The sequence below is a fragment of the Pseudophryne corroboree genome, chromosome 4 (assembly GCF_028390025.1).
Source record: "Pseudophryne corroboree isolate aPseCor3 chromosome 4, aPseCor3.hap2, whole genome shotgun sequence".
NCBI classification, from domain to species: domain Eukaryota; kingdom Metazoa; phylum Chordata; class Amphibia; order Anura; family Myobatrachidae; genus Pseudophryne; species Pseudophryne corroboree.
The window spans coordinates 571956098-571980631 of NC_086447.1; the positions used below are offsets into that span (position 1 = coordinate 571956098).

General features: G+C 44.9%; 1 protein-coding gene across 5 annotated transcripts in view; it reads left to right on the plus strand.

The window, feature by feature from the left end:
- PCMT1 (protein-L-isoaspartate (D-aspartate) O-methyltransferase) overlaps positions 1–14226 on the plus strand; it is a 194513-nt gene extending 180287 nt beyond the window's left edge. For all 5 annotated transcript variants that reach the window (XM_063917453.1, XM_063917452.1, XM_063917451.1 and 2 more), the window contains one exon: positions 13386–14226. Coding sequence is in view for 2 of the 5 variants with exons in the window: in XM_063917451.1 (XP_063773521.1) it covers positions 13386–13398 (13 nt within the window). In the remaining 3 variants the exon portion in view is untranslated. The remainder of the gene's footprint in view (positions 1–13385) is intronic.
- The last annotated feature ends 10308 nt before the right edge of the window (positions 14227–24534 follow it).

Genomic DNA, 24534 nt, shown 5'->3' on the forward strand with positions numbered 1-24534 from the left:
TAGGATTTTAATTACCTACCAGTAAATCCTTTTCTCGTAGTCCGTAGAGGATACTGGGGTCCACATTAGTATCATGGGGTATAGACTGGTCCACTAGGAGCCTTGGGCACTTTAAGAAATCAATTGTGTGCACTAGCTCCTCCCTCTATGCCCCTCCAACCAGACTCAGTCTATAAACTGTGCCCGAGGAGACGGACATATCCTGAGGAAGGATGTAACAGAACAGTGGTGAGATTCGAACCAGCACACACAAACAATAGGAAAGCCATGCTAACCAAATTTGAACAGGAACAGCAACAGCTGAACCAAAACCAGTACTTAACAAAGTAACAGTGCAGGAAAAACGAAGCACTGGGCGGTAGCCCAGTATCCTCTACGGACTACGAGAAAAGGATTTACCGGTAGATAATTAAAATCCTATTTTCTCTTAAGTCCTAGAGGATACTGGGGTCCACATTAGTACCATGGGGATGTACCAAAGCTCCCAGACCGGGTGGGAGAGTGCTGAGGTTCCTGCAGAACTGATTGACCAAACTGAAGGTCCTCAGAGGCCAAAGTATCGAACTTGTAGAACTTGGCAAACGTGTTCGAATCCGACCAAGTAGCTGCTCGGCAGAACTGTAAAGCCGAGACACCCCGGGCAGCCGACCTAGTAGCGTGGGCCTGTACTTTAGGAATCTGCAATCCTGCCGATGAATAAGCATGCTGGATAGTAAGCCTCATCCAGCGAGCAATAGACTGCTTTGAAGCAGGACACCCAATTTTCTTGGGATCATAGAGAACAAACAGCGAGTCAGATTTCCTGTGACAAGATGTCCGCTTCACATAGATCTTCAAAGCCCACACAACTTCCAAGGACTTTGAGGTAGCAGAGGTGTCAATAAGCACCGGAACCACAATAGGTTGGTTGATATGAAACGCAGACACCACCTTAGGAAGAAATTGCTGACGAGTTCTGAGTTCAGCTCTATCTTCCTGAAAAGTCAAATAGGGGCTTTTCTGAGACAACGCCCCCAGTTCCGACACACGCCTTGCAGAAGCTAAGGCCAACAGTGTAACGGTCTTCCACGTAAGAAACTTTACGTAAACCTCCTGTAAAGGCTCAAACCATTCAGATTGTAGGAACTGCAACACCATGTTTAGATCCCAAGGTGCCGTGGGAGGCACAAAGGGCGGTTGGATGTGCAGAACCTCCTTCAAGAACGTCTAAACCTCAAAAGCCAATTGCTTCTGGAAGAAAATGGATAAGGCCGAAATCTGGACCTTCAAGGAGCCCAAACGTAGGCCCACATCCACACCCGACTGTAGAAAAAGGAGAAACTTCCCAGTGGAAATTCTACCGCAGGAAATTTCCTGTTTTCACACCATATTTTTTCCAAATACGGTGGTAATGTTAAGACGTTTACCCCCTTTCTGGCTTGGATCAAGGTTGGAATAACCTTGTCCGGAATGCCTTTCCGTGCTAAAATTTGACGCTCAACTTCCATGCCGTCAAACGTAGCCATGGTAAGTCTTGATGGATGAATGGCCCCTGTTGTAGAAGATCCTCTCGAAGAGGCAGAGGCCACGGGTCTTCTAGGAGCATCTCTAGTAGTTCCGCGTACAGGCCCTTCTTGGCCAATCCGGAGCAGTGAGAATTGCTTGAACCTTTTTCCCTTTTTATTCTTTTGAGAATTTTTGGGATCAGTGGAAGAGTTGGAAACACATAAACCATCTGGTAGACCCATGGTGTCACTAGAGCGTCCACCACCACTGCTTGCGGGTCCCTCGACCTGGAACAATACCGCTTTTGTTGAGACGAGAGGCCATCATGTCTATTAATGGAATTCCCCACCAGTATGTTAAGGACTCGAACACCTGCGGGTGAAGGCCCCAGATAGGTCGTGTCTGCAGAGGAAGTCCACTTCCCAGTTGTCTACTCCCGGAATGAAGATTGCCGACAGCGCCACCGCGTGTCTTTCTGCCCAGAGGAGATTTCTTGTTACCTCTGACATTGCTGCTCTGCTCTTCGTTCCGCCCTGTCGGTTTATGTACTTTACTGCCGTTACATTGTCCGACTGAACTTGAATGGCGTGATCTTGAAGATGTGATGCCTGTAGAAGGGCGTTGTGTATGGCTTTTAGTTCCAGAATGTTGATCGGAAGAATGGTTTCCTGCCTTGACCATTTTCCTTGGAACTGTTCCCCCTGGGTGACTGCTCCCCAACCTCTGAGGCTTGCGTCTGTGGTTAGCAGAATCCAATTTTGAATCCCGAACCTTTGGCCCTCGGTCAGGTGAGAAGTCTGAAGCCACCACAGAAGAGAAATCCTGGCTTTTGGTGACAGACGTATCCTCTGGTGCATGTGAAGATGCTATCCGGACCATTTGTCCAGCAGATCCAGCTGGAAAAGCCTTGCATGAAACCTTCCATACTGCAGAGCCTCATAAGAGGTGACCATCTTCCCCAGAAGGCGAATGCATACAGTAGATACACCGATATCCGGGCTGGTTTTAGAGCATCCCGCACCATCGACTGGATTACCATAATCTTTTCCAATGTAAGGAATACCTTCTGTTCCTCCGTATCCAGTATCATCCCCAGGAACGGAAGCCTCCGTGTTGGTTCCAGGTGGGATTTTGGTAGGTTCAGAATCCATCCGTGATCCTGAAGTAGTCGGGTTGAGAGGACAATGTTGTCCAATGACCTCTCCCTGGAAGGCACTTTTATCAGCAGGTCGTCCAGGTACGGTATTATGTTCACTCCCTGCTTGCGGAGGATAAACATCATCTCTGCCATTACCTTGGTGAACACCCTTGGTCCAGTTACAGGCCAAATTGCAGGGCCTACAATTGGTAGTGACGGTCCTTTAGTGCAAACCTTAGATAAAACTCTAAATAAAACTTAATTGCGCTAGAATGGAAATATGATAGCAGCTCTATTAAAAATATATACTGTGAAAAAGAGCGCTTGTAAAAAAATAATAAAAAGCTTTTTATGTGTATGCGCAAAACCTGTAGAAAATTTTTTTGTATTAGTAAATAATGTTTACAGCCCTTTTAGGGCTATGTAAGGACCGGAGTTTGAACTGAGCAAAGAAAAAAATAAAATAAAAAAGAATGCTTTGATTCCTAACTCACCCTGTCTAAATACCTTTAGAGCCTGTTTTAATCAGTGAAGAGCTTCCACGTCAGGTGCGATGGAATCCTTCTGTGGTGTCCACTCTCCACTGCTTGATCGTATTAACGGCTGCTGTTAGCTGGAATTAGCGGCTGGCGGCTTGTGGGTATGATTGACGGGTGATATGCGGCTGGTTTCCCGTCTCGCTGCAGGCGGCTGAATGCCGCGATTTCTTCTTTAAATAGGAAGTGCAGTATTCCTGCAAAGGCTGCAACTTCTGATCGCTGATTGCTGTGACGGTGGGAGGCTGTAATTAGCTATTAACAGCCGTCTTGTTCCCCCGTCTGTTTAAAGAGCGTTCGGTCCTTAAAAGTGATATCCAACGCGTTTCAGGCATAAGCCCTTCATCTAGGATAAATAGTGAATGTTCTCCTTCCTTTTTATAGGATAAAACTTTATTAAGAAAAACGGAAGTTCACAATTAAAAAAGGCGGCTGCCATGTGTTCTAATAATTTTATTAAAAAATGCAAAATCTTCTCAATAGTGAATTTGTTAATTCTTCCTTTCAACATCTATAAGGTTTTGCGCAATTCTAATGTTATGTGTGTCGTAATAGAATCTATTATGTCTATAAAAAAGCATTTAATTCTATATCAATATTTAATCCCTTCGGTACCAAGGTATCCATAAAATACATCCATTTGGTTTCTGCTTGTTTTAAAACTTGAGATATATCTCCTCCTCTCCAGTTGTTTTCTACCTTGTATATACCCATGAAATTTAATTTTGATGCGTCTTTGTTGTGGTAATCTAAAAAGTGTTTGGACACACTATGGGTTTCCAATCCTTTTTTAATATTTAATATATGCTCGGATATACGGGTCTTAAGCTTTCTCTTAGTTTGTCCGATGTATTGATATCCACATGGACATTCCAGCAGATATATTATTCTCTCTGAATCACAAGTAATTCTGCTTTTCACATTAAACTCTTTTTTTGTTGCATTAGACTTAAATGTATGTTTAGGCTGGACTGATGCTTGTTTTGTTGTTCTGCATGCAACACATTTTAAACAATAAAAGCTGCCCTTACTTTCCTTTAATTTTATATTTTTAGGTGGTATATGGCTTTTCACTAAATTCTGTTTTAAATTTTCTGCCTTTTTGTATATTATTTGCGGTTTATCCTTAATCAATGGTTTTAATTTATTGTCAAGTTGTAGAATGTGCCAATGTGTGTTTATAATTTTTTCAAATGCTCGATGCTGGCTATTAAATTGAGTAACGAATGCCAGAGAAAAGTTATTTTCTGGATTTTTTGGTTTATACTGAATTAATTCCTTTCTATCCATGGCCCTCATTCCGAGTTGTTCGCTCGGTATTTTTCATCGCATCGCAGTGAAAATCCGCTTAGTACGCATGCGCAATGTTCGCACTGCGACTGCGCCAAGTAACTTTACTATGAAGAAAGTAATTTTACTCACGGCTTTTTCTTCGCTCCGGCGATCGTAATGTGATTGACAGGAAATGGGTGTTACTGGGCGGAAACACGGCGTTTCAGGGGCGTGTGGCTGAAAACGCTACCGTTTCCGGAAAAAACGCAGGAGTGGCCGGGGAAACGGTGGGAGTGCCTGGGCGAACGCTGGGTGTGTTTGTGACGTCAACCAGGAACGACAAGCACTGAAATGATCGCACAGGCAGAGTAAGTGTGAAGCTACTCTGAAACTGCTAAGTAGTTAGTAATCGCAATATTGCGAATACATCGGTCGCAATTTTAAGAAGCTAAGATTCACTCCCAGTAGGCGGCGGCTTAGCGTGTGTAACTCTGCTAAATTCGCCTTGCGACCGATCAACTCGGAATGAGGGCCCATATTTGCAACTTTAGTGATTTCTTGTTGTAGGTTTTCCTTATTGTAACCTTTCCCTACAAATTTATTTCTTAAAGAATCACTCTGAGCCAAAAAGGTGTCATATTTGGAAGAGTTTCTTCGAAGCCTCCTAAACTGGCCTCCTGGAATGTTTTTAATCCAATTAGTATGATGATTACTATTGCAGGAAAGCATATTATTACCACTAACTGTCTTTGTATGGGTTCTAGTATGAATTTTATTGTCTTCAATGTATATCTCTAAATCTAAGTATATGATCATATCTCTACTTATTGTAGTTGTGAAATCAAGACCATAATTGTTATTTTTCATGTGGGATAGGAATTCTTTTAAGGTGCTTTCTGGACCCTTCCATATAAAGATCAGGTCATCTATGTACCTCTTCCAAATTATTAGATGGGAAAGAAATGGGTTGTTATTCCAGATGGATTCCTCCTCCCACCTAGCCACAAAGAGGTTCGAATAGCTAGGAGCGAAGGAGGAACCCATCGCTACTCCTTTCTTCTGATTGTAAAATTTACCATCATTCCAAAAATAATTATGATTTAATATATATTTAATACAGTCCATAATAAAGTTAATTTGTGCATTGGGTACGTTTGTATTATTGGATAAAAAATGTCTGTTAGCATCACAACCTATATTATGTGCAATGCAAGTGTACAAAGAACGTACATCACATGTACATAAAATATAATCCTTATCCCAAACAGTTGTTTCCAAGATTTGTAGGATATTTATAGTGTCCTTTAAATAGCTTTTTTGATCTTGTACTATGTCTAACAGAATTTAGTGAAAAGCCATATACCACCTAAAAATATAAAATTAAAGGAAAGTAAGGGCAGCTTTTATTGTTTAAAATGTGTTGCATGCAGAACAACAAAACAAGCATCAGTCCAGCCTAAACATACATTTAAGTCTAATGCAACAAAAAAAGAGTTTAATGTGAAAAGCAGAATTACTTGTGATTCAGAGAGAATAATATATCTGCTGGAATGTCCATGTGGATATCAATACATCGGACAAACTAAGAGAAAGCTTAAGACCCGTATATCTGAGCATATATTAAATATTAAAAAAGGATTGGAAACCCATAGTGTGTCCAAACACTTTTTAGATTACCACAACAAAGACGCATCAAAATTAAATTTCATGGGTATATACAAGGTAGAAAACAACTGGAGAGGAGGAGATATATCTCAAGTTTTAAAACAAGCAGAAACCAAATGGATGTATTTTATGGATACCTTGGTACCGAAGGGATTAAATATTGATATAGAATTAAATGCTTTTTTATAGACATAATAGATTCTATTACGACACACATAACATTAGAATTGCGCAAAACCTTATAGATGTTGAAAGGAAGAATTAACAAATTCACTATTGAGAAGATTTTGCATTTTTTAATAAAATTATTAGAACACATGGCAGCCGCCTTTTTTAATTGTGAACTTCCGTTTTTCTTAATAAAGTTTTATCCTATAAAAAGGAAGGAGAACATTCACTATTTATCCTAGATGAAGGGCTTATGCCTGAAACGCGTTGGATATCACTTTTAAGGACCGAACGCTCTTTAAACAGACGGGGGAACAAGACGGCTGTTAATAGCTAATTACAGCCTCCCACCGTCACAGCAATCAGCGATCAGAAGTTGCAGCCTTTGCAGGAATACTGCACTTCCTATTTAAAGAAGAAATCGCGGCATTCAGCCGCCTGCAGCGAGACGGGAAACCAGCCGCATATCACCCGTCAATCATACCCACAAGCCGCCAGCCGCTAATTCCAGCTAACAGCAGCCGTTAATACGATCAAGCAGTGGAGAGTGGACACCACAGAAGGATTCCATCGCACCTGACGTGGAAGCTCTTCACTGATTAAAACAGGCTCTAAAGGTATTTAGACAGGGTGAGTTAGGAATCAAAGCATTCTTTTTTATTTTATTTTTTTCTTTGCTCAGTTCAAACTCCGGTCCTTACATAGCCCTAAAAGGGCTGTAAACATTATTTACTAATACAAAAAAATTTTCTACAGGTTTTGCGCATACACATAAAAAGCTTTTTATTATTTTTTTACAAGCGCTCTTTTTCACAGTTTTACAAACCTTAGATAAGCCTGATGAGGCGACCAAATCAGAATCTAAAGGTACGCATCCTTGATGTCCAGAGACACCAGGAAATCCCCCTCTTCCAGACCTGAGATCACCGCTCTCAGAGACTCCATCTTGAATTTGAACACCCGTAAGTACGGGTTCAGTGACTTGGGGTTTAAAATGGGTCTTACCGGTTTTGGTACCACAAACAGGTTGGAATAATAACCTTTGTTCTGTAGCTGAGGTGGAACTGGAACAATGACCTGGGTTTGTACCAGTTTTTGAATTGCTGCCTGTAAAGTCATACTTGCTTCCGGAGAAGCTGGTAAGCCTGATTTGAAGAATCTGTGAGGTGGGAGTGCCTGAAACTCCAGTCTGTATCCCTGGGTGATGAGGTCTGTGACCCAGGGATCCTGGCAAGATGTTACCCAAACGTGACTGAAATAACGTAACAGAGCTCCCACCTGCCTGTCTTCCAGGCAGTGCGGACCACCGTCATGCTGAAGACTTTGATGAAGCAGACCTGGAGGTCTGTTCCTGAGAACCTGCAGCTGCTGGTTTCCTGGGTTTACCTCTATTACCTTTTGAAGGCTGTAGAACAGGCCTGGCCAACCCGTGGCTCTCCAGCTGTTGTAAAACTACAAGTCCCATCATGCTTTGCTACAGTTTTGCTATTAGGGAAGGCTAAAACTGTGGCAGGGCATGCTGGGATGTGTAGTTTCACAACATCTGGAGAGCCACAGGTTGGCCAGGCCTGTTGTAGAAGAACCTTTTGGTTTTGCCTTTGATTTTCGCTGTCTGAAAGGACTGAAGAGTTGGAGCAGAGTAGGTTTTCCTACCTGGGGGTGCTGCGGAAGGAAGGTACTTACCCGGCATAGCCTTGGATATCCAGTTCATCTCCAAAAAGGGCCTCACCTGTGAATGGCAGGCTTTCCACGCCTTTCCTGGAATCCGCATCCGCAGTCCACTGGCATAGCCATAAGCCCCTGCGTGCTGAAACTGCCATGGCAGTGGTGCCTGCGTTGAGCAAACCAATTTTCTTTATGGCCTCCACCATAAAGTTAGCAGAGTCTTGAATATGCTGTAGGAGTAAAATTATCTCCCCCCTGGGTAGGGAATCTAATCCGTCAATTAGGTTACCTGACCACTTAGCAATGGCCTTAGTGATCCATGCACAAGGAATAGTGGGTCTCTGGGCCACCCCAGCAGCAGTGTATAAAGATTTGAGAGTGGTCTCAATCTTGCGGTCAGCTGTGTCCTTTAAGGATGCTGCCCCAGGAACTGGTAGGACTATCTTACGTGACAACCTAGACACCGATGCGTCCACAATCGGCGGGTTTTCCCATTTCTTTCTATCTTCCAGAGGGAAGGGAAAGGATGTAATTAATCTTTTAGGGATCTGAAACTTTTTGTCAGGATTAGCCCAAGTTTCTTCAAACAGGGCATTCAATTCCTTTGATGCAGGAAAAGTAGCTGAGGATTTCTTTTTTTAAATTCAATAGTTTTTATTGAAAGTTTTTTGTTTATCAAACATACAAACCCCCAACAAACAAGAAACAATACAAATATGGCAGATATACGACAATTTGACCGTAACAAAATGGAAAGGCAGGCACAAGAATCAAGGACGTATATATTAATGGCATGTCTCAAATACGCCAGAATCTATGCCAAGTCACACAAGATAGACGTTCAGGATATGGGCTCACAGGCGCCATATGAGCCCCTCCCGGAGATTAACAAGGACATGTGAGATGGCAAACAGATTGAGCATAAAAAGTATATAGCACACAGACCTCAAATATATCACAGTAGAATAAAAAGCAAGGCCAATAATACCTTCCCCAATTGCCTCAATTTAAAATAAAAAATATATATATAAAAAACAAAAAGCAGAAAAACCCCTCCAAAATAAAGGACCCCCAAAACCCCCCACCCTGTATAACCTAACCCCAACCCAGGCATACTTGGATCCCTAAACTCCTGCAAGTAAGCTACCCTAACTAAACGAAGTCCCCTCCCCCCCGAAACTTGGGGTCAAAGGATTAAATGGCCATAAGCTGGAGTAAAATGGTTCCAGCTCTCCCGCTAAAGAAGATTAGAGATGGGATACCCTACAAAAAGTTAAGTACAGGATATACAGAAAAGTTTAACTAAAAACACACTGGCACAGTACAAAAAAAAAAAAAAAAAAACACAATATGACCACTAATACGAATAATATTTGAAAAAGCAGAATAAAATAAATAGAGTAAGAGAAAGAAAGGGGAAAAAAAACAGGACTGACAAATAAGAGCATCTTAGCTTAGCAGCAAACTGGCATATTGAAACTTGTCAGTCCGGCCATGATGTAGCTCCAAAAGGGAAATAGTCTGATGGATCAGCAGCCCGGCTCCAACAGAGTGTCATAGGAAAGCGACCCCCAAAGAAAAAGCACCATAACCCACAGTTCTAGGACAACATCAGGGGTTTTTGAACAAGATCCCAGGGACAATGCAGTAAGTTCAGCATATCCAAAAGGCAAGTGACCCGAAGCAATGGAAACGATCCCAGCAGAGGGAGGCAGGGAATCCATAACTTGATCAGCAGCCGGTACCATAATGAGGTGACGCTCTGCAGAAAGCCCTTTACCGCCAGGGTGCACAGGAGATAAAGTAACAGTCGGCATAAGAGGATCCTCAGCAGTAGGGGCCAAAATAGTTATAATATTGGAGAGCGATGCTGGAACAGCCACAGAAAACGGACGGGTATTCAAACGCCCACCAAACATATCCAGTAGTCTCTGGGTTGAGTCCGCAAAAGCGGACACAATGTGCTGCAAGGAGCACGCTGCAGATTAGCGGCCAGTCAGCAGCGGCTAGCACACCACCGGAGCTCCCCGCCAACAGCAGCAGCGTTCACTACGATATGCTGGCGGTCGGGCTCCCGGCGACCAGCATACCGGCGCCGGGAGCCCGACCGCCGGCTTACCGACAGTGTGGCGAGCGCAAATGAGCCCCTTGCGGGCTCTCTGCGCTCGCCACGCTATGGGCACGGTGGCGCGCTATGCGCGCCACACTATTTTATTCTCCCTCCAGGGGGGTCGTGGACCCCCACGAGGGAGAATAAGTGTCGGTATGCCGGCTGTCGGGCTCCCGGCGCCGGTATGCTGGTCGCCGGGAGCCCGACCGCCGGCATACTGAAGACCACCCATATTAGCACAAGTACGCTGCAGATTAGCGGCAAGTCAGCAGCGGCTAGCACACCACCGGAGCTCCCCGCCAACAGCAGCAGCAGCAGGAGGTAGATTAAAAGTCCAGAGGTAGAAGAAGACAAAACGGCTGCTGAATGCTTCCACCGGCCAGGCACGCCATCGGGTATGGAAGAAATAAATTCAAGCAGAAGGGCCTTCACAGCGCACCAACAGTAATGCAATCACCGGAGCAGCAAGAGACAGAAGAACTACGGACCGGATGCCAAACTGTGTCCGAGGATTTCTTTTTTACATTAAAATAAGATTCCTCCTCTAACTCCGCCACCTTGTCAGGAATGTGCAGGACATCTCTAATAGTGCCTATTATGGCCTGTATTCCTTGTGAAAGGAAATCATCCCCCCCCCCCCCTCTCGGATCCACTTCACCCTCCTCTGGGTCTGATGTATAGTCATCAGTATCAGCCTGCCTGAGCTGGGTCGGAGTACGCTTTTGTGGGCAGGTCTGAGACGCTGGTATGGGAACTGAATCCCTATTAATCAGTTCATCCATAGACTTATCTTAAGAATTGCGTCACTCTCTCATGGGATAATTTTGTAGAAATATTATATATCATCCCTTTAATGGAATCTAACCATGGGGGTTCTGCCCCACTAGCCTGAGAATGTGTACTATTTTGGGTACATGGTAGAGTGTCTCAGGGGGAGGATAGACACTCTGCTGTGCAGGAAACACAGTCCCTGGACATGGTAACGTGAAGGGACACACACACCCACACACAAAAGGTGAAACACAGTTTAACCCACACAGAGCCCGCAGGTAGACATAGAAGATGGAGCCAGCCACACAGCGCCCTTGTAGCTAAGTAAAAATGAGCTGGGTCACCACACTAAAGGGCCCTACACACTGGCCGATTTTCGGAAAGATATGAACGAGAACTCGTTCATATCTTTCTGTGTGGAGACTCCAGCGATGAACGATGCACGGCCCCGTCACTGCCCCCCCGCCGCCGGGTCGCTCGTCGGCCGTATCCGCCGTCGGGCAGCTCGGCGGCGGGTCGGCCAGTGAGTAGGGCCCTTAAGTCCCTTAATAGGGCTTAGTGTTCTACAGCACTCCCCCCACCCCCCTTCTAAGACCCCTGGTACCGCTGAGCGCTGAGGAGACGTGGAGGAGCTACGCTTCCCTGTGAATCCTGTCAATGTAAGCTGCATAGGGAAAATGGCGCTGGAGAGCTGCTGGATCCGCTCATAGTGAAGCCCTGCCCCCTTTATGGCGCTCGGCTTTCCGCTTTTTTTATACTGGCCTGAGCTATTTTTGTTTCTAACAGAGGGTTAAAACTCAGAGCTGCGCTCCTACCCTTGTGCCGCCATTCCTGCCGGAGACCTGCTAACTGGGACGCCGGCGCTGTACTCACCACTCTTCTATCTTCTGGCTCTGTTAGGGGTGGAGGCGTACTGCGGGAGGGTACGCTCGCCGTGTTGGGGCTTGCGAATGACTCCCTCTGGAGCTCAGTGTCCTGTCAGCAGAGAAACGGGACCATTAATTCTTTAGGAAGTTGGGCTGTTCTCACCCCTAAGTCCTACGAAGCAGGCAGTCTGGTGCCAACCAGACCTGCTTGAAAATAACGAACAGAAAATAAATGCAGAAAACTCTTCAGGAGCTTCCCTAAGTGTGACTGGCTTCTCCGGGCACATTTTCTAAACGGAGTCTGGTGGGAGGGGCATAGAGGAAGGAGACAATGCAAACTATTGATTTCTTAAAGTGCCCAAGGCTCCTAGTGGACCCGTCTATGGGGGTCATTCCGAGTTGTTCGCTCGCTAGCAGTTTTTATCATCCGTGCAAACGCTATGCCACCGCCCTCTGGGAGTGTATCTTAGCTTAGCAGAAGTGCGAACGAGTGCATCGCAGAGTGGCTACAAAAAAAAATGTGCAGTTTCTGAGTAGCTTCAGACCTACTTAGCGCTTGCGATCACTTCAGACCATTCAATTCCGGATTTAATGTCACAAACACTGTTCAGCCAGCCACGCTTGCGTTTTTTGGAACACTCCCTGAAAACGGTCAGTTGATACCCAGAAACGCCCACTTCATGTCAATCACTCTGCGGGCAGCAGTGCGACTGAAAAGCTTCGCTAGACCTTGTGTAAAAATACATCGGCCGTTGTGAAAGTGCGTTGCGCGTGCGCACTGCGCCGCATGCGCAGAAGCGCCACTTTTACCATTAATCGCACCGCAGCGAACATTTTCAGCTAGGGATCAACTCGGAATGACCCCCTATAACCTATGGTACTAATGTGGACCCCAGTATCCTCTAGGATGTTAGAGAAACACAAAAATTCAACAATACACCAACTTCCAGTACGTGTTCCATGTGGCATTACTCACTGCTGAGACAGTAAGGGACAATTTTGATTAGCTAAATACTACAACAGGTATCAACTGCCCACACTCTAACCATACATCGTATCAATGAATTGGAGTATATTTGTATTTCTTTGTACTGTTAATATGAATCTACCAACTTATTGGTAAAAAATTTGATTTGCTGGAATCTTATTTATTTTATATACTTTCTACAGGTGACAAAGCAACATAACCAAAGTTTAACCATCCAAAAATCGCACATGTAATTCCTTGGGGTAAATTTACTAAGGTGTGAGTTTTTTAGAACTGGTGATGTTGCTAATAGCAACCAATCAGATTCTACTTAACATTTATCTAGCTGCTTCTACAAGATAATAGATAGTATCTGATTGGTTGTTATGGGCAACATCACCAGTTCTAAAAAAAAAACTCCCAACTTAGTAAATTTACCCCCTTATCTTAGTTTTCATGTGTTTTAGAAGAAAGTTGTTATATGGAAAACACTGTAGCACAATCAACCCCCCCTCCCCCAGGAGTAACATTACATAGCATTTTTATAGTTGTCAGTTTAGTTTTTATAAAAATATATTTATTGGATTATTATTCTTGCCCTTTTAATAGTGTAGTTAATAAACGATTGGTCTTCAGTTGCTTGCAGCTTTGCTTCTGCATTTATATTGATGGTTTATGATGTTTATTTTTTCCTTTTATATCACTCATTAATAAAATGTGTTATTCCCCTTTCTCTCCACAGGGATGAATTATAATGGCTTCGTCACTCCAATCCAAACATAGTATTATGGCGTGGTGCTGTACCGCACTCGCCAAAGCTTTTTCTTCAAACTCCACAGTGCAGCTTGTTTTCAATTTTGTTACCCTGCTAAAAAAAAAAAAAAGAGAGAAAAAAAAAGGCATGAATGTGTTTTTCTTTTTTGGCTTTTAAGAAAAATGTAAACTGTGCAAATGTAACTTAAAAACTTTCATCTGAGCATTTTTTTTATGCATTTGCGAACAGAGTGCTTGACTTACTCTGTGCTGATAAATCACATTTGAAACTGCACATATTTTGTTTTAATCTCATAATACATTAAATTGCAATGTTAAACATCAATGTTAAATTTGAGAATGGTTACCAAATGACACTATAATACATATGCACACACACACACACACACACACAACGTTTCTGCTAAATGCTGCTAAAATGATAGAACCGAGCTTCCTTCTGAGAGCTTTATTATTCACGTGTCATAGAATAGCATGTGGATGCAGTCAGCAGCTTTATCATACTACCAGGAAACGTGTTTGTCTTTTATTGTCCCTGTGCTCGCAGGTCATGAAGTCCAGGAGTCTTCAGTGCATCAGCTAAAGCTGTAGACAATTGAATGATGCTGTTCAGATTGAACATTTTAAGAAATAGTTTTCATTGTCTTTCAGAAAGGTAATGATTGGCAGCTTATGCTACATCCAAGCTTTTCCTGTTACTACAGTTTATACTTCACTGCTATGTACAACACGTGCTGTGTAAGCCATGTTCTTGCAAGCGGACAGTTTATGCAGTTACGCTTTGCCAAATAAATTCTAAAACAAAAGAACTCTCCTGGGGTCATTGTTTGGTGTGGTGTTATGCATTGTTATTAGGTCACTTAAATGAATAGACTGCATGAAAATTGTCAATAAATATTCTATGGGTTAGTTTGGAAGCAATGAAATATACATTGTTTTACATTCACACAAGTAAACATTATAGCTGTTGGTGTTTTGAATGTAGCATTTCTACAGGGTGGTTTCAAATGCTTGACTTAGGACAAATGAAAGAAATACTGCTGCAATAAGCCATAAGCACACTTCTTTTTTTCTTTTTAGTATTTTTTTTTTTATTTTGGTTTCATTTTTTTTTCACATACATAGCGTGCAAAAGTCGTTGGCCAAGGAAAATAATGGATAATAAAAGACAAAATGGTGTGAAATAATGCAAATATTTTTTCAGAATATTTCGCATGATATTGTAACTAGACATGAAAATTATTTATAATTTTATAGTTTGACATAACTCGCAGATTACATGTGGCTTTCATTAATGTGTCCTCCTTTGGTGTGTATTTCTGCTTTACATAATTTGTGCATTCGAGACACCAACTTTTCTAAAGCATCGTAAATTATGCCTTTCCAGGCCTTATTCAGACATTCCCATAAGTTTTTAGTATTTGTTGGAGCCATTACACAAACTTTTCTAATTCATCCCAGAGTTAGTAAACAGGATTAAGATCAGGTGACTGAGGAGGCCTTCCCATAGTCTGTAGAACTTTCTGCTTTTCCTTTTCAAATAATTGATGCACAGTTTAGGTGTGTGCTTAGGATTGTTATCTTGTTGCATGATAAACCCTTTTCCAATATTTACAGTTCCACTAGGTGCACATCATTATGTAATAAATACTGTGGTGTCATTTCTTATCCATAGTTGATGTTATATGAAAATATCTCCAACCTTTCCTCCACCAAAACGACCCCAAATCATGACTTGACCACCACCATGTTTAACTGTAGGACATATATACAATTATTTAACACACATTCTACGAACATACTGTATTGACGTCTTCTGGTTCCAAAAAGTTCAAATTTGAACTCGTTGGTCCAAAATACTTTCTCTGACGTCCTAGTGGATGCTGGGAACTCCGTAAGGACCATGGGGAATAGACGGGCTCCGCAGGAGACTGGGCACTCTAAAAGAAAGATTAGGTACTATCTGGTGTGCACTGGCTCCTCCCTCTATGCCCCTCCTCCAGACCTCAGTTAGAATCTGTGCCCGGCCAGAGCTGGATGCACCTAGTGGGCTCTCCTGAGCCTGCTAGTAAAGAAAGTAATGTTAGGTTTTTTATTTTCAGTGAGATCTGCTGGCAACAGACTCACTGCTACGTGGGACCGAGGGGAGAGAAGCAAACGTACCTGTTCACAGCTAGGTTGTGCTTCTTAGGCTACTGGACACCATTAGCTCCAGAGGGTTCGAACACAGGCAAAGGTCCTCGGTCGTCCGTTCCCGGAGCCGCGCCGCCGTCCCCCTCGCAGAGCCAGAAGATCAGAAGTTGGTGATGAAATCGGCGGCTGAAGACTCCTGTCTTCATTAAGGTAGCGCACAGCACCGCAGCTGTGCGCCATTGCTCCCACTGCACACCACACACTCCGGTCACTGTAGGGTGCAGGGAGCTGGGGGGGGGGGCGCCCTGGGCAGCAATAAGAATACCTTTGGCATAAAAGACACATAATACAGTCTGTGGCTGTATATGTGTAAAACCACCGCCATTTTTTGGTCAGAAACAGCGGGACAGAAGCCCGCCGCTGAGGGGGCGGGGCCTTCTTCCTCAGCACACCAGCGCCATTTCTCTTCACAGCTCCGCTGGAAGGACGCTCCCCAGGCTCTCCCCTGCAGTCTCCTGGCACTAAGAGGGTAAAAAGAGAGGGGGGGGCACATAAATTTAGGCAAAAGGTGTATTGATACAGCAGCTATTGGGAAAAATTCACTTCTGGTAGTGTGTATCCCTGTGTATATAGCGCTGTGGTGTGTGGTGGCATACTCTTTCTCGGTCTCCCCATAGACCTTGTGGGGTCCTGTCCTCCGAGCATTCCCTGTGTGTGTGCTGTGTGTCGGTACGGCTGTGTCGACATGTTTGATGAGGGTTACGTGGAGGCGGAGCAAGTGCAGATAAATGTGGTGTCGCCCCCGTCGGTGCCGACACCTGATTGGATGGATATGTGGAAGGTCTTAAATGACAATGTAAACTCATTACATAAGAGATTTGATTATGTTGCTGCCGGGGGACAGCCGGGCTCTCAACCCGGGCCTGCCCAGGCGCCTCAGAGGCCGTCAGCGTCTCAAAAACGCCCACTATCTCAGTTGGTTGACACAGATGTCGACGAGGATGAGGCACTATTACAGCCCAAAATGACTAAGGCCATCCGATACATGATTATTGCAATGAAAAATGTATTACACATTTCAGAGGCTGACCCTGTCCCTGACAAGAGGGTAAATATGTTTGGGGAGAAAAAGCAGCCAGTGACTTTTCCCCCGTCACATGAATTAAATGAGTTATGTGAAGAAGCGTGGTCTTCCCCTGATAAGAAAGTGGTGATTCCCAAGAGAATACTACTGGCGTACCCTTTCCCGCCAACGGATAGGTTACGCTGGGAATCCTCCCCTAGGGTTGACAAGGCCCTGACGCGCTTATCTAAAAGAGTGGCCCTGCCGTCTCAGGATACGGCCGCCCTAAAGGAACCTGCGGATAGGAAGCAGGAAGGTATCTTGAAGTCTGTATACACACTCTGGTACTCTACTGAGACCGGCTATTGCTTCAGCTTGGATGTGCAGTGCTGTTGCAGCATGGACAGATACTCTGTCAGAGGGGTTGGATACCCTGGACAGGGATACCGTATTGCTAACACTTAGCCATATTAAAGATGTCGTCTTATATATGCGGGATGCCCAGAGGGACATTTGCCTGCTGGGCTCTCGAATAAATGCAATGTCCATTTCTGCCAGGAGGGTCTTATGGACTCTGCATTGGACAGGTGATGCTGATTCTAAAAAACACATGGAGGTTTTGCCTTATAAGGGTGAGGAATTGTTTGGGGACGGTCTCTCGGACCTCGTATCCACAGCGACAGCTTGAAAGTAGACTTTCTTGCCACAGGTTTCCTCACAGCCTAAGAAAGCACCGTATTACCAAATGCAGTCCTTTCGTTCTCAAAAAAGCAAGAGAGTCAGAGGTGCATCCTTTCTTGCCAGAGGCAGGGGTAGAGGAAAGAAGCTGCACCATGCAGCCAGTTCTCAGGAACAAAAGTCCTCCCCTGCTTCCACTAAGTCCACCGCATGACGCTGGGGCTCCACAGGCGGAGCCAGGAGCGGTGGGGGCGCATCTCCGAAATTTCTGCAACCAGTGGGCTCGCTCACAAGTGGATCCTTGGGCTATACAAATTGTATCTCAGGGATACAAGCTGGAATTCGAAGTGACGCCCCCCTCACCGTTACCTAAAATCCGCCTTGCCAGCTTCTCCCATGGGGAGGGAGATGGTCCTGACGGCTATTCACAAGCTGTACCTCCAGCAAGTGATAATAATGGTACCCCCCCTTCAGCAGGGAAGGGGTTACTATTCCACACTGTTTGTGGTACCGAAACCGGACGGTTCGGTAAGACCCATTCTAAATTTAAAATCCTTGAACATTTACATGAATAAGTTCAAGTTCAAAATGGAATCGCTCAGAGCGGTCATTGCCAGCCTGGAAGAGGGGGATTTTATGGTATCTCTGGACATCAAGGATGCGTACTTGCATGTCCCCATTTATCCGCCTCACCAGGAGTACCTCAGGTTTGTGGTACAGGACTGTCATTACCAATTCCAGACGTTGCCGTTTGGTCTATCCACGGCACCGAGAGTCTTTACCAAGGTAATGGCGGAGATGATTGTACTTCTCCGGAAGCAAGGAGTTAGTTATCCCGTACTTGGATGATCTCCTCATAAAGGCGAGATCCAGAGAGCAGTTGTTGGTCAGCGTAGCGCACTCTCAGGAAGTGTTGCTATGGCACGGCTGGATTCTGAATATTCCAAAGTCGCAGCTGATTCCTACGACGCGTCTGCCCTTCCTGGGCATGATTCTGGACACAGAACAGAAGAAGGTATTTCTCCCGGAGGAGAAGGCTCAGGAGTTAGTGACCATGGTCAGGGATCTCCTGAAACCAAAGCAGGTGTCGGTGCATCACTGCACGTGAGTCCTGGGAAAGATGGTAGCGTCATACGAAGCCATTCCTTTCGGCAGGTTCCATGCCAGGGTCTTTCAGTGGGATCTGTTGGACAAGTGGTCCGGATCGCATCTTAAAATGCATCGGCTGATCGCCCTGTCCCCGAGGGCCAGGGTGTCTCTTCTGTGGTGGCTGCAGAGTGCTCATCTTCTCGATGGCCGCAGGTTCGGCATACAGGACTGGGTCCTGGTGACCACGGATGCAAGCCTCCGCGGATGGGGGGCAGTCACTCAGGGAAGAAACTTCCAGGGGCTGTGGTCAAGTCAGGAAACTCGTCTGCACATAAACATACTGGAATTAAGGGCCATATACAACGCCCTGAGTCAAGCGGAGCCCCTGCTTCGAGACCAACCAGTGCTGATTCAGTCAGACAACATCACGGCAGTCGCCCATGTAAACCGACAGGGCGGCACAAGAAGCAGGGTGGCGATGGCGGAAGCCACAAGGACTCTTCGTTGGGCGGAGAATCACGTACAAGCACTGTCAGCAGTGTACAGAGGACTTCCAGTTGGGTCGTTTTCTGCATTTCCTACAGTCAGGTGTGACTATGGGCCTCAAATTAGGGTCCATAAAGGTTCAGATCTCGGCCCTATCCGTTTTCTTTCAAAAAGAACTGGCTTCACTGCCTGAGGTTCAGATGTTTGTAAAGGGAGTGCTGCATATTCAGCCTCCTTTTGTGCCACCAGTGGCACCTTGGGATCTTAACGTTGTGTTGGATTTCCTGAAATCCCACTGGTTTGAGCCACTTAAGACCGTGGAACTAAAATATCTCACGTGGAAAGTGGTCATGCTATTGGCCTTCGCTTAGGCTAGGCGTGTGTCAGAATTGGCGGCTTTGTCATGTCAAAGCCCCTATCTTATCTTCCATATGGACAGGGCAGAATTGAGGACTCGTCCCCAATTTCTCCCTAAGGTGGTATCGTTTCATTTGAACCAACCTATTGTGGTGCCTGCGGCTACTAGGGACTTGGAGGATTCCAAGTTGCTGGACATAGTCCGGGCTTTGAAAATTTATGTTTCCAGAACGGCGGGAGTCAGAAAGTCTGACTCGCTGTTTATTCTGTATGCAGCCAACAAGGTTGGCGCTCCTGCTTCGAAGCAGACTATTGCTCGCTGGATCTGTAGCACGATTCAGCTGGCTCACTCTGCGGCTGGATTGCTGCATCCAAAATCAGTAAAAGCCCATTCCACAAGGAAGGTGGGCTCTTCTTGGGCGGCTGCCCGAGGGGTCTCGGCTTTACAGCTTTGCCGAGCTGCTACTTGGTCGGGTTCAAACACATTTGCTAAGTTCTACAAGTTTGATACCCTGGCTGAGGAGGACCTTGAGTTTGCTCATTCGGTGCTGCAGAGTCGTCCGCACTCTCCCGCCCGTTTGGGAGCTTTGGTATAATCCCCATGGTCCTTACGGGGTTCCCAGCATCCACTAGGACGTCAGAGAAAATAAGAATTTACTCACCGGTAATTCTATTTCTCGTAGTCCGTAGTGGATGCTGGGCGCCCGTCCCAAGTGCGGACTTCTTCTGCAATACGTGTATATAGTTATTGCTTACTAAAGGGTTATTGTTATGAGCCATCCGTTGATTGAGGCTCAGTTGTTGTTCATACTGTTAACTGGTTATGGTTATCACAAGTTATACGGTGTGGCTGGTATGAGTCTTACCCTGGATTTCAAATCCTTTCCTTGTAGTGTCAGCTCTTCTGGGCACAGTTTCCCTAACTGAGGTCTGGAGGAGGGGCATAGAGGGAGGAGCCAGTGCACACCAGATAGTACCTAATCTTTCTTTTAGAGTGCCCAGTCTCCTGCGGAGCCCGTCTATTCCCCATGGTCCTTACGGAGTTCCCAGCATCCACTACGGACTATGAGAAATAGAATTACCGGTGAGTAAATTCTTATTTTTTCCCCACTGACTCAGTGTACAGGCAATGGTTTTCTGCAAGCTATGTGACCATTTAGACTTACATTATGCAGAAGTTTTTAACTGTATCAACTGATACTGGTGTCTAATTTCATAGAGTCCCTCTTTTATTGCAGCTGCTGGGAGTCTTCGGTTCCGCTTACTCATTACGATAATGTATTTATCGTCGATTTTTTTATGTTATTGATTTTAACACTGTAAAAAAGAATTGAAAATGAGAAAATATTCAATTAGTATATATTTTATATTAAAAAAAATTCTTGAATAAAATTAATGAACATACATATCAGATTTATTAATGACAATCTCTAAATTACATACTTTAGCGTATCAGTAAACTCTCTGGACTGTTATTAAAATAAGATACGCTTGTGTTTACCAATAATATGTTAATTAAGTATAGTACATTTGAAGAAAAATCCTAAAGTCTTGTTTCTAATAATGATGTTAGGGAGCAATTAGTTGATATTCATTAAGATAGAGCAATATAAGTAAATGTAAGCTTTGGCCAAAGACTTTTGCATGCTAATGTATGCTTGTCTCCAAAAGTGATACTTATACACATTCTTATGTGGTGTGATTAATAGTGTATTTAAAAGGGTACAATGTGTTTTTTTCACTCCATAAAATAGCATTTTACCTTCAGCAAGACATGTGCAATTACTGTAGAGATGGGAGTTCTTTCTGCATCCACCAAGACTGGACTGCATTAAAATGCTGTTGTTTTATATTTTCTTGGTTACCTGATGTATTTCAACCCTTAGAACAAATATTGTAAACTTACGAATATACAGTCACAGACAATATTATGCATACCCATGCTTGATAGTGGACTACCACTCTGCATCATAAAGTAACCTAGTTTGTGCAGGGTTTCTGAGAGGATTGGATGACAGACAGGACTGTGATACAAACTAACAAGACAGACAAACACAAGCATGACTTAGGGGCCAACAATGACCGTTCGAGAGGCTGACCAAGGGACAGATACACAGGATAGACAGTGGCTAGCAAGTCTGAGGAACTGTCTCACTGACAGTGCTAGAAGACGGGCTGACTGGTTAGACTAGGCACAAACAGGACTGAGGGGCAGCCACACTGATGGTGCTACACAAAAGGCTCCCAGGTCAGGCGGAGACTCAAGCAGAACTGAGGAACAGTTACAGTGATATTGCTAGAATATAGGCTAACACAGTGGTTTCCAAACTTTTTTGAATCACGGCGCCCTAGAATATCAGAATTTTTTTCACGGCACCCCTAGGCCAAACATTTCTTATTGAGAAATTTAGAAAGAAATATCACATTAAGTAGATCTCGTTTATATTAGTGATGTGCACCGGACATTTTTCGGGTTTTGGTTTTGGATTCGGACGCGTTTTGGCAAAACCTCACCGAAATTTTTTTGTCTGATTCGGGTGTGTTTTGGATTCAGGTGTTTTGTTTTTTTCAAAAAACAGCTTAAATCATAGAATTTGGGGGGTCATTTTGATCCCATAGTATTATTAACCTCAATAACCATAATTTCCACTCATTTCCAGTCTATTCTGAACACCTCACACCTCACAATATTATTTTTAGTCCTAAAATTTGCACCGAGGTCGCTGGATGGCTAAGCTAAGCGACACAAGTGGCCGACACAAACACCTGGCCCATCTAGGAGTGGCACTGCAGTGTCAGGCAGGATGGCACTTCAAAAAAATAGTACCCAAACAGCACATGATGCAAAGAAAAAAAGAGGCGCACCAAGGTCGCTGTGTGACTAAGCTAAGCGACACAAGTGGCCGACACAAACACCTGGCCCATCTAGGAGTGGCACTGCAGTGTCAGGCAGGATGGCACTTCAAAAAAATAGTACCCAAACAGCACATGATGCAAAGAAAAAAAGAGGCGCACCAAGGTCGCTGTGTGACTAAGCTAAGCGACACAAGTGGCCGACACAAACACCTGGCCCATCTAGGAGTGGCACTGCAGTGTCAGGCAGGATGGCACTTCAAAAAAATAGTACCCAAACAGCACATGATGCAAAGAAAAAAAGAGGCGCACCAAGGTCGCTGTGTGACTAAGCTAAGCGACACAAGTGGCCGACACAAACACCTGGCCCATCTAGGAGTGGCACTGCAGTGTCAGGCAGGATGGCACTTCAAGAAACTTGTCCCCAAACAGCACATGATGCAAAGAAAAATGAAAGAGGTGCAAGATGGAATTGTCCTTCTTGGGCCCTCCCACCCACCCTTATGTTGTATAAACAGGACATGCACACTTTAACGAACCCATCATTTCAGCGACAGGGTCTGCCACACGACTGTGACTGAAATGACTGGTTGGTTTGGGCCCCCACCAAAAAAGAAGCAATCAATCTCTCCTTGCACAAACTGGCTCTACAGAGGCAAGATGTCCACCTCATCATCCTCCGATTCCTCACCCCTTTCACTGTGTACATCCCCCTCCTCACAGATTATTAATTCGTCCCCACTGGAATCCACCATCTCAGGTCCCTGTGTTCTTTCTGGAGGCAATTGCTGCTGGTGAATGTCTCCACGGAGGAATTGATTATAATTCATTTTGATGAACATCATCTTCTCCACATTTTCTGGAAGTAACCTCGTACGCCGATTGCTGACAAGGTGAGCGGCTGCACTAAACACTCTTTCGGAGTACACACTGGAGGGAGGGCAACTTAGGTAGAATAAAGCCAGTTTGTGCAAGGGCCTCCAAATTGCTTCTTTTTCCTGCCAGTATACGTACGGACTGTCTGACGTGCCTACTTGGATGCGGTCACTCATATAATCCTCCACCATTCTTTCAATGGTGAGAGAATCATATGCAGTGACAGTAGACGACATGTCAGTAATCGTTGGCAGGTCCTTCAGTCCGGACCAGATGTCAGCACTTGCTCCAGACTGCCCTGCATCACCGCCAGCGGATGGGCTCGGAATTCTTAGCCTTTTCCTCGCACCCCCAGTTGCGGGAGAATGTGGAGGAGGAGATGTTGACGGGTCACGTTCCGCTTGACTTGACAATTTACTCACCAGCAGGTCTTTGAATCTCTGCAGACTTGTGTCTGCCGGAAAGAGAGATACAACGTAGGTTTTAAATCAAGGATCGAGCACGGTGGCCAAAATGTAGTGCTCCGATTTCAACAGATTGACCACCCGTGAATCCTGGTTAAGCGAATTAAGGACTCCATCCACAAGTCCCACAAGCCTAGCGGAATCGCTCTGTTTTAGCTCCTCCTTCAATGTCTCCAGCTTCTTCTGCAAAAGCCTGATGAGGGGAATGACCTGACTCAGGCTGGCAGTGTCTGAACTGACTTCACGTGTGGCAAGTTCAAAGGGTTGCAGAACCTTGCACAACGTTGAAATCATTCTCCACTGCGCTTGAGTCAGGTGCATTCCCACTCCTTTGCCTATATCGTGGGCAGATGTATAGGCTTGAATGGCCTTTTGCTGCTCCTCCATCCTCTGAATCATATAGAGGGTTGAATTCCACCTCGTTACCACCTCTTGCTTCAGATGATGGCAGGGCAGGTTCAGGAATGTTTGGTGGTGCTCCAGTCTTCGGCACGCGGTGGCTGAATGCCGAAAGTGGACCGCAATTCTTCGGGCCACCGACAGCATCTCTTGCACGCCCCTGTCGTTTTTTTAAATAATTCTGCACCACCAAATTCAATGTATGTGCAAAACATGGGACGTGCTGGAATTTGCCCAGATGTAATGCACGCACAATATTGCTGGCGTTGTCCGATGTCACAAATCCCCAGGAGAGTCCAATTGGGGTAAGCCATTCTGCAATGATGTTCCTCAGTTTCCGTAAGAGGTTGTCAGCTGTGTGCCTCTTATGGAAAGCGGTGATACAAAGCGTAGCCTGCCTAGGAACGAGTTGGCATTTGCGAGATGCTGCTACTGGTGCCGCCGCTGCTGTTCTTGCTGCGGGAGGCAATACATCTACCCAGTGGGCTGTCAGTCATATTGTCCTGAGTCTGCCCTGCTCCACTTGTCCACATGTCCGTGGTTAAGTGGACATTGGGTACAACTGCATTTTTTAGGACACTGGTGAGTCTTTTTCTGAGGTCTGTGTACATTTTCGGTATCGCCTGCCTAGAGAAATGGAACCTAGATGGTATTTGGTATCGGGGACACAGTACCTCGATCAAGTCTCTAGTTGCCTGTGAATTAACGGTGGATACCGG